General features: G+C 38.5%; 1 protein-coding gene across 2 annotated transcripts in view; it reads right to left on the bottom strand.

Moving 5' to 3' along the window:
* Nucleotides 1-11162, bottom strand: part of INTS8 (integrator complex subunit 8) — a 71588-nt gene that overhangs the window by 16150 nt on the left and 44276 nt on the right. For both annotated transcript variants that reach the window (XM_064384402.1, XM_064384403.1), the window contains exons 19-26: nt 10697-10753; nt 10553-10614; nt 6878-6996; nt 5364-5467; nt 4239-4289; nt 2675-2748; nt 2534-2598; nt 2334-2377 (exon numbers count right to left, since the gene is read on the bottom strand). In XM_064384402.1, the coding sequence (XP_064240472.1) occupies nt 2334-2377; nt 2534-2598; nt 2675-2748; nt 4239-4289; nt 5364-5467; nt 6878-6996; nt 10553-10614; nt 10697-10753 (576 nt within the window). The remainder of the gene's footprint in view (nt 1-2333; nt 2378-2533; nt 2599-2674; nt 2749-4238; nt 4290-5363; nt 5468-6877; nt 6997-10552; nt 10615-10696; nt 10754-11162) is intronic.

Here is an 11162-nt window from a genome sequence, read left to right as displayed (position 1 = left end):
AAAATTTGCCTTCATCAACCTCTTTTACTGGCTAAATAGTGGGCTTAACAATGAATACAGCTGTAGATTATTTTAAAGGCACAAAGCAGAGAATGAAATAGGAATATGAAGCCAGCTCTCACAAGGTCACCATTCCTAAGTCTGTAACATCCATGGGGACAGGGCCTGGTCAGTCTTCACTGGTGTATCCCAAGCACAGAATAGGTAAAGAAGTTAGAATAGAAAAGGCAGAGAGAGGACAGGGGCTTAACAGGAACGTCCAAGAGTCCCCAAAGAGAATGTGGACCACCGACTAGTGACAGGTGAAACAAAAAAGCTGAGGAGCCAACTAAGGTTGGAGTCTGGTTTGGGAATGGCACCAGTATGTCCTGCTGGCCTAGTTATAGGACTTTTTCCAATAGTCTCAGTGACCCAAGAAAATAAAACATAAAATACTGAACTTATGCAGGGCTAGGGCTTTCCCAGGTGAGGTAAAGGATAAAGTAAAGATGCTAAAAATACTGATCAAGAGTAGTTCTATCATAGCAGGGGTTCCCAAGCCTGGTTTATCATCACACTACCTGGGAAACTTAAAAATTGGATTCCATGATCCACTTTGGGCCAACTGAGTCAGTATCTGTGTGCAAAATGGTATTTACCATACTCAAGATGGGTAGACAAGGGAAGATGGAAGGGAATGACTGGGGTAACAAAGTCACAAACCTGAACATCTCAGAGCATGAAGGCCTTGAAAGCCAGGAAGTAAGAAGAGGATAGGTTATGGACAGAGAGTGGGGTTGCAGTATAAGATCATACGTAGAACAGTTGTGACTGACAATAAGACATGGCTTTGAGTGTGAGTGGCTGGTACAGAGTAAAGATGACACTCCACAGAGCTGAGGCTGGCAAGGACTTGTAAAGCTCAGGGTGACAGGTAAATTCATCACATCTTTCGACACATGTAGAGGAACAACCAGATGCTTACATGAGCTAGTAAGGAAGGTATATGCTTCAAAGAATAAGGGTCTCAAAAATGATGCAAGTAGAAGTGGTTTGGAAATAGCAAAGGGGAGCTAAGAAAACTTTTCAATATTGACCTTCCAGCTCCGGGTAAATTAGAAAAGGGAGAATGAATAGCCTCCAATCAAGTGGAACTGGCATTCATGTCTTTTTTCCTTTTAAGTGCTGTTATTATTTGTTTCTTCTAAACAATGGACATACACATTAGTCCAAGAACAAAGTTTAAAAGACTTAATAAAGAGCATTTATTAATATAAGTAAAAGAGCAAAGAAAATACCTGTGGTGATACTGCTGCAGTAAATGTTAGACAAGTAAATATGGCCGTACAATTTAAAATGTTTTGGCCCATATATCAAATTTAGATAATTCATCTAGGCCAGGCACGGTGGCTCAAGCCTGTAATCCCAGCACTTTGGGAGGCCGAGGCGGGCAGATCACAAGGTCAAGAGATTGAGACTATCCTGGCCAACATGGTGAAACCCCATCTCTACTAAAAATACAAAAAAAATTAGCTGGGCGTGGTGGTGCGCGCCTGTAGTCCCAGCTACCCAGGAGGCTGAGGCAGAATTGCCTGAACCCGGGAGGCAGAGGTTGCAGTGAGCTGAGATCGCGCCACTGTACTCCAGCCTGGCGCCTGGTGACAGAGCAAGACTCTGTCTCAAAAAAAAAAAAAAACACATCTAATCAGTGATTCTGGAGCACCTAATATGTGCCAAGCACCATTCTAGGTACCAACTATGACAAAACAAGTCCTTTCCCTCATGGGGAAATAACTAATAAGTAAATATACAGTATGTCAGATGTTGATAAGTGTCCCAGAGAAAAATGTAAAAAGAAATAAGAGTGCTGGAGGGAAAAAGGAAGCAGAAATTGTTACTTTATAAGATGATCAGGAAAGGATGATTAATTGAGAAAAGATCTGAGGGAAGTTGGATGTTCTTGGAAGAGAAAATTTCAAAGGCCCTTCGTAGGCAGTGAATGTTCTTGGCTTGTTCAAACAACAGTAGGGGTACTGTTGTAGCAGAAATTAGCAAGGAGGAAAGTTAGGTGGTTAAGCTAGAGGTCAAGTTGTGTATTGTAAGACTTAACTGTGTGTGAGATAAGAAGCCACTGGAAGGTTTGGAGCTGAGAAATGACATGATCTAACATTTTAAAATAATGTATAATGAGATGGAACAGCTAAAATTATCAAAGGATCTTTTATAAAGTAAACACTGATAATCAAATTCTGGCAGTAACTAGGCACACTATCTTTCGTTGGTTCACATCTTAACAATTGTTTAATATTCTGGAAACTAAGTATATCACTGAAGAAAGGCATAAGGTAACTTACTGCAATTTGTCTTTTATCTGTTTCTCCTCTTTTATGATGAAGATCTAATGAATCAGTTAAGAAAAATCTGATAGTATTAAACAGAGAATCTCAACTCATTTGCAGTTTTGATTTGGAAAACATACGATATTAAATACTCCTTTAATTTACAAAAATAACATCATTTAACATTCTAACATCACACACTGATGAAAGGATACAAGTCAAGTATTCCAAAATGGTAACATCCCATATGTAGTCATAGTAGGAATCCATAGCATCATGACTGAAAGACAGAATTCAGTTACTTCTTAAGCAGAAAAATGTTGACCTCATTATTTTTTTTTAAAAAGTATTCATACCTGTTTTGTTCTTGCAGAGATTTAAACGCTGTTTTGTAGTCAATTTCTCTGAGGAACTGACATAAAATGGCCACCTACAAATCATTTACAAAGATTTGAAAATGGTTTCAAGTCATGACAGTTTGGTTTTACAGGGTAATCTTCTTATAAGAATATAATCTTTAAGAAGCCTTAGAGATCACATCGAATCAGCTCATATTTATGGATTCCATCCGATTTTAATTTCAAAAACCTTTGTACACGTGTCTGTCTGACCAATATTTTCTTCATCAGTGACCTAAAACCACAAATTTTTAGAGCTTTGTTTGAATGAGAAGCTGGCAAAAAGCCAGTTCAGAAAACTGAACTGAAGGGGTGGAAAACTGCCAAGCAAAAGTGTCATGACATTCAAGGACATACAGAGCGTGCAATTAAACCTTTCACAGCTGGCAAGTACAGAAGCTTGTTTTGGCAAAATTTAGGCTGCCAGTCTGCTTAACATAGAAAATGTCTATTTCATGCAGGTCATAATGTCCATCTCTATAAAAACTAGTTTTTATTGATTTAATTCACAAACCATAAAAGTTACCTTCTCAAAGTACCCAATCTGGTGGTTTTTACTATAGTCAAGTTGTACAACCATCACCACTATGTGATTTCAAAACATTTTCATTACTTCCCCCAAAAAAGTTCATGAGCAGTCACTCTCCATTCCTTCTCACCTCAAGTCTCTGATAACCAGTAATTTACTCTGTCTCCATAGATTTGCCTACTCTGAACATTTCATATGAATGGAACCAAAGACTATGCAGCCCTTTGTGTCTAGCTTCTTTCACTTAACATAATCTTTCAAGGTTCAGCCATACTATAGCATGTAACAATAATTCATTCCTTTTTATGGCTGAGTAATATTTCATTGCATGGATATGCCACATTGTGTTTAGTCATTGATCATTTGATGGACATTAGGGTTGTTTCTACTTTTTGGCTATTATGAATAAAGCTGCTATGAACACTTGTGTACAACTTTTTCTCTGGACCTATGTTTTCAGTTTTCTTGGGTATACACCTAGGAGTGGAACTGCTGAGTCATATAGTAATTCTTAGGGTTAGCTTTTTGAAGAACTGGGAAACTGTCTTCCTGAGGCTACACCATTTTGATGCTATGCCATTTTACATTCCTACCAGCAACATATGAGGGTACCGGTTTCCCCACATCCTCAACAACACATTAGATGTCTTTAGATTACAGTCATCCCAGTGGGTAGGAAGTGGTATCTCATGGTTTTCATTTGCATTTCCCTAATGACTAATGCACATTTCTAATCTAGAGTATCTTTAAAAACTTGATGCTTTTTTTCCCCACTTAGGAAGTTTAAAGGTCAATGTTTTTAATTCATACTTTCATTTTAGTTGACATTCTATAAACTATTTTTAAAAATTTAAAGAATATGCTGAACTCTTACAAACCCTAAGTGATTTTGATATGGAAAATAAAAGCTCATTTCTAGTTCAATGCTTTATATTTATTATAAACTCTTAACATACGTGAAAATAAAACAACTTCATAATAATATAAACTAACCTGTGTGTGGCAGTTCAGCAAAGAACAACATTTTATCATTCGTTTTATCACCTACAAAAGCAAAATTCTCATTATTTTCAAAAACCAGCTAACATGGATTATAACAAATGTGTCACTCTGGTATGGAATGTCAACATAGAGGGAAGCTGGACGTGGAGGAACAGGAGGTGTATGGGAACTCTGTACCACTTATTCAATTTTTCTGTGAACCTAACAGTGCTATAAAAAATAAACTTTAAAAATGTAATAAATGTTCAATCTTATTTCAAAAGCCATTGTAAGTATTTTAAAACTATCATTTGTTAAGTTATGATACTGGTAGCCTAAATCAGAGGAAACAGCAATGCATATTTAAAAAATGGACAAAACTTGATACCAGGTACAGGAATGGGGAGGAAATGGGGAGAAGTAGATCAAAAGGCACACATTTGCAATTAGACAGAATAAGTCTAGCAAGCTGATATACAGTATGAGGACTAGAATTTATTATACTGTACTGTATACTAAACATTTGCTGAGAGTAGATTTTAGGTGCTCTTATCACAAAAAACAGGTAACTAAGAAAGGCAATGGATTTTTTTTTGTTTGTAGTAATCATTTCACTGTGTATATGTATATTAAAACATTATTCTGTACACCTTAAATATATACCAAAGAAATTAGGGGAAAAAAATAGGGATTTACGAGATAGAATCCATGTGATTTGAGAGCTAACTGGATGGTAGCAGGAAGGTCAGTAAAGACAAAAGCCAAAAATGATGGTCAGAGTTTGGGCTTGAACAACTCAAACGGTTAAACAAAAATGTTTGGTATTTTGCAGTTTTTTTTGTTTTTGAAAGGGCAGGTGAATTTATTAGGGTGTATTAGGAGTTTATTACTTTATGGTAAAGTAAGACACAAATCAGGGTTTGGACAGGTTGAATTTGAGGTGTTTTGGGGAAATCAAAACAGCAATAGGTGCTAGAAACTGGGACAATGAAAATATGGAGAGCAATCTGGTCTAGAGCCATGAACCTGGGATTTACCATCACATTACATGGAAATGCGTAAGTTCAGCCAAAAGGGGGCCCAGGAAGAACATATAAAGGTAGGCAAGAAGCCAGCTAGCCCATAAAAACAATTTACCTGGTCTGTATAAACATCAGGGGGCACAGCCTTATTAAAGAAGTCAGAACACACAGCTCCTGCCTGGAGGTAATAGTGAAGAGCTGCTGAATACTGATTTGTTGCTGAAGCAGAAAAACAGACATAAGGCATTAGAGGTAACAGTTGAAAAACAGAGCTTCCTTTGTGAAGAGTCAGGTATAACTTCATGAGTTAACAAAAGCAGACTCAAACCATAGATCTAGAAATAAAACTTTAGTTCAGATTTCTTGTCAAATGTCCTAGTACAGAATTTAGTATTTGGAGATTTTATTTCCCAAACATCCAAACTAGAAACAAATCCTAGTTTTATCAAGTAGTACAGAATAAGTACATCAAGAACTTAATAGCTATCAAGTTGGTATCTTGAATTTGACAAATACCAAGAATTTGATAGCTTCTTTTGGGGGCTGGGGTGGAAATGAGCATTAAAATCAGTATTTGCTTCAAAATAATCCGGAGAAGAGAGGAATGGTGTGAGAAGGGAGACACATGAAACATGACAGGCCATGAGCTAATGACTGTTAATTAGTAGCTGGGTGGTGGACACATGGGTGTTCGGCACACTATCCCTTTTATCTTCACATCTTGAACTTTGGCTTTAAAAAATTCAACTCTTAACAAGCATGAGAGGAAAAAATTTTAAAAATCAAAAACCAACTCCTAAAACACAGATTCTAAAATAATGCTAGTCAGAAATTTCATTTGCTCTGCAGAGTAACAAAAGCACTGAAAATTTTATATCAAGTGGGAAAACGCTATCACATATAACCCAGCAGGCGGGTGATGGGGAGAGTTAGGCTGTATCTCCAAGAATACAAATAATGATCAAGTGTACCTAGAGAGATTTTAGAATCTCTAACCAGCAATTTTGCAAAGAAAACCTCATTCTCCTTAAAGATGCTTTACCGATTAGATTTTTAAAATTCACTATTTTTTAAAAGAAGAATAAACGTAGTCAACATAAAATTAAAAGCATCTGGACCAAAGATTCTTTTTTTTTTTTTTTTTTTTTGAGACGGAGTTTCGCTCTTGTTACCCAGGCTGGAGTGCAATGGCGCGATCTCGGCTCACCGCAACCTCCGCCTCCTGGGTTCAGGCAATTCTCCTGCCTCAGCCTCCTGAGTAGCTGGGATTACAGGCACGCGCCACCGTGCCCAGCTAGTTTTTTGTATTTTTAGTAGAGACGGGGTTTCACCATGTTGACCGGGATGGTCTCGATCTCTTGACCTCGTGATCCACCCGCCTCGGCCTCCCAAAGTGCTGGGATTACAGGCTTGAGCCACCGCGCCCGGCCCTGGACCAAAGATTCTACACTAAAAAAAGCATAAATACTTTTACTGCTTTAATTTTACTAAAGACAAGTAAATCTCAAGAAAACTTAATAGTAATAAAATAGTAGTGCAGTGTAGTGTAATAAAATATGTCATATATTTGCTTTCACTTCAAAAAGTGCTATAAAAACAAAACACAAAGCAACCAAACATCTCACTTACCAAAATAAATATCTGCCTGGATAATTAACCAGGAATGGTTATTTGGATTTATACTGAGTGTATATCGAACTAGTTCTTTCACTGTGATTGCCACAGCTTCAAAGTCCACAGACTGGAGGCTAAAGGAAAGACACAACATTAATCTATATTTTAAAAGTCAACTTTAAATTCCAAGCATGTATTTATTAAAAACAAAAAGATTCAGCCAAAATTTAGGTGAACATAAATATAATGCTAAATACTAGGAGTAAATCTATTATAAGAACTATCAACCAACTAAGTCTAAAAAAGTGTGATGAGCTAACATTTTATGAGGGGTTGAAAACAATCTGATTTTTGTTCTGTTTTCCTCAAAATGTCAAAGGTAGACAAGATTGCATCAAGAAAGTGAATTTGCATCTTTTACAAATGTTTAAAGCATATAAAAGTAAGATAAAACTGTTACCTCTGTTTTTAGCAAAATTTACAGGCAACAAAAGAAAAGAGACTCATAAAATTTCCCCAAAATGATTTATGTATTTATTTATTTTTGAGACAGAGTCTTGCTCTATCACCCAGGCTGGAGTGGCAGATCTCAGCTCACTGCAACCTCTGCCTCCTGGGTTCAACAGATTCTCTTGCCTTGCCTCCCGAGGAACTGGGATGGGATTACAGGTGCCTGCCACCACACCCAGCTAATTTTTTTTTTAGTAGAGACAGGGTTTCACCATGTTGGCCAGGCTGGTCTCAAACTTCTGACCTCAGGTAATCTGACCACCTCAGCCTTCCAAAGTGCTGGGATTACAGGCATGAGCCACTGCACCTAGCCCGCAAATAATTTATAAGTTCTGTCATCTATGAGAAGCCACAAAAAAATCAACAACTCAGACACTAACAATGCTGCCATGTGGCTTTACATCCACCTTAAGGCTTCTTGTAAGAGTTACTGACTCTCCTGGATGTTTCAGGGGCCTTAATGGGGTGAGGGACCAGACAAGTATATCACGTGAGTGCATCTGGCAGCCCCCGAGAATCAAGAAAAAGGTTACTGTGAGCCTGGCTAAATGTGGACACCTTGAGGTACAGAGTCAGAAAGTGGAACTATGAGGAGAAAAGCCAGGCTGGCACCCAAGAAACTGCTAACTGCTCCTGCTTCCTACAAGCAGTAAAGCACAGGGGCAGAGAATACAGACTGTGGATTCCGACACATGGCTCTATCATTTACAAGGTGAATTTAGACAAGGCACTTCGGCTGCCCTGAGGGGTTAGAGTTTACAATAACTCACCACTGCGCATTTGTAACATTTACAAATGTTATAAGTCTAATTCTATACATCAAATAGTTGGTTTTAAAAAAGTAATCTTCAATCCAGTTCCATTCCCACTATTCTTGAAATCCACAGATGCCCACTCAGGAGAAATACTTTCTCTAGTCAAACATTCAGTCATATTTTGTTTTCTTTGGGTCAATTTACATTAAAGTATTTTCATCGTGACGATAATAGTTAAGCCTACTATATACCAGGCTTTATTCTAAATGTGTAGCTTAGGAAACATACTATTTCATCCCCACAATTCTGAGGCAGGTACTATTTTAGAGATGGGAAACGTGGCACTGAAAGCAACTTACTTAAAAGTCATATCCTCTAAGCAGAAAGGCTGGGGCTCAAACCCCGTGAGCCTGGCCCAGAGCCCCTAGGGTAAACTATTCTTTTGCCTCATTTATAAACACATTGGAAAACAATCATTACAGTCTAAACTTAGGCCACTGAGGTAATACTACAGAGGCTAAAAAACACAACCACTAGGCGGGGCACAGTGGTTCATGCCTGCAATCTCAGCACTCTGGAAGGCCAAGGCAGTGTCAGATCACTTGAGTCAGGAGTTCGAGACTAGCCTGGCCAACATGGTGAAACCCCGTCTCTACTAAAAATATAAAAATTAGCCAGGTGTGGTGGCGCATGCTTGTAGTCCCAGCTACTCAGGAGGCTGAGGCTGGAGAATTGCTCAAACCTGGGAGGTGGAGGTCACAGTAAGCCCAGATCATGCCACTGCACTCCAGCTAGGGTGACAGAGTGAGACTGTCTCAAAAAAACAAATAAAAAACACAACCACTGAAACCAACAATTAAAACTTCAAAACTGGCAGGTACAGTGGCTCATGCCTATAATCTCAGAGTTCTGAGAAGCCAAAGTGGGAGGATCTCTTGAGGCCAGGAGTTCAAGACCAGCCTGGCCAACATGGTGAAACCCCACCTCTACTAAAAATACAAATTAATAGCTGGACATGGTGGTGCACACCTGTAATCCCAGCTACTTGGGAGGCTGAGGCATGAGAATTGCTTGAATCTGGCAAATGGACATTGCAATGAGCAGAGATCTTGCCACTGCATTCCAGCCTGGGCGACAGAGCAAGACTATATCTCAAAAGAAAAAAAAAAAAAGAAACTGTCTCTACCTGATTCTTTGATTGCTATCTAACAACAGATTTTATATAAAAATCAAAAACATATGGACTCTGCAGTTCAAATGCTGTGGAGCACACATGCATGCTTCATGCAGCATGGCGCTCCCTTGGGAAACAAGACTCAATAAGTGAAGGGCAGGGGCACTCACCTGCTCTGACCCTCCAAATCCCTGGATGAGACAGAGAGCTTTTCCAATCTCTAAGACTGAGATGGAAGCACATTCTTTACTGTTATTCTATTATCGGCTCACCTACCCACCAAAATCTTTTCTTCTTCAAAGATGCCGCAGAAGGCTTGGACAAGCACAAAGTAAAAAGACTGAGAGGGAGGGCAGGAAGGAAGAACATTTGTGAGGAAACAAGTGGACTCCCCTACATGAGAAGTTGCTACATGTGGGAAAAGAAAAATGAAAATGATGTCTTCAAGCAAATGAAGACTTTTTCCTCCCCTAAAAAAAGTCCCCATCATCTTACTGTGATTCTCAGGTAATGCATGCAAAAAGGAATGTTTCTCAAAGTAACTAAAGAAGAGAGATTGGGAGCCTTTGATAATTACAGCATTAGATGAGACATACAAAAAATTATGAAAAAACAAATCATTTTCAAATGGATACCTGTAAAAGAGATAAGATGCTGGAAACCTGATACAAAGTCATTCTTTCATTGGCCCCAATTTTCCAATTCTACTGACAATTAATCAGGACCACTTAGATCTTCTGTTCTAAGGCTGATAAATCTTAACTCCTACTTAACAGTTATGCTGGGCCAGGTGTGGTGGCTCCTGCCTGTAATCTCAGCACTTTGGGAGGCTGAGGGGAGTGGATCACTTGGGGTCAGGAGTTCAAGACCAGCCTGGCCAACATGGCAAAACCATGTCTCTACTAAAAATACAAAAATTAGCCAGGCGTGGTGGTGGGCACGTGTAATTCCAGCTATTTGAGAGGCTGAGGCACGAGAACTGCTTGAACCTGGGAGGTGGAGGTTGTGGAGCTTGCACTACTGCTTTCCAGCCTGGGCAACAGAGTGAGACTCAGTCTCAAAAAAAAAAAAAAAGAGTTATGCCTTATCCACAATTTATAGGAAGATAATTATCATAATAGAGAAACACAAAGACTGTAAATCTTAGCTTTCTGGCTCTTTAATAAAATTATCTAAGGGTATCTATACTAGTCAGAATAGTTTCCAAATACATAACTCATTCAATAAAATATAAGCCATATCACTACTTACTTGGGAATGGAAGATGGCCAAATAGAAATGTGTTCAGCTGTAATGTCATTCACAATGTCCTCCTTTAAAAAGAAAAAGAAAAAAGGTATGATTTACAAAGAAATTTCTTTCCAATTTTTAAAAAAGAAATTATGAAATACTTACTCGAACATTGTGAAGTTTCACAAAGAGTGATAAAATAATAGTCAAAACCAGTGGTTCCTATGAGAAAGAATACACAGTATCCTTAAATAGTGTGTGTATTTATTTAATATTTATCCTGTCAACCTCACAGACATCAAGCATTTTAAAAGATTCCTCTCTTTTTTAAATTTAGCATCTGCTTTAGAGCAAACTAAAAGTCAACATTTTTTTAATTTCATGGGGTGGGGAAAAAAAAATCACAGCATGTAATTTACATAAATTAGCATATTTAAATATATGTCTTATGGTGCTATCTCCAAGCTCAACTCCTCACATGACTCTTTTTTTTTTTTTTTTGGAGCCGGAGTTTCGCTCTTGTTACCCAGGTTGGAGTGCAATGGCGCGATCTCGGCTCACCGCAACCTCCGCCTCCCGGGTTCAGGCAATTCTCCTGCCTCAGCCTCCTGAGTAGCTGGGATTACAGGCA

This window comes from Aotus nancymaae, unplaced genomic scaffold (genome assembly GCF_030222135.1).
Source record: "Aotus nancymaae isolate 86718 unplaced genomic scaffold, 86718_ANA_hifiasm-v0.15.2.pri h1tg000036l, whole genome shotgun sequence".
Taxonomy (NCBI): Eukaryota; Metazoa; Chordata; class Mammalia; order Primates; family Aotidae; genus Aotus; species Aotus nancymaae.
The sequence above is the reverse complement of the archived record's forward strand: the minus strand, read 5'-3'. Positions and strand labels throughout refer to the sequence as shown.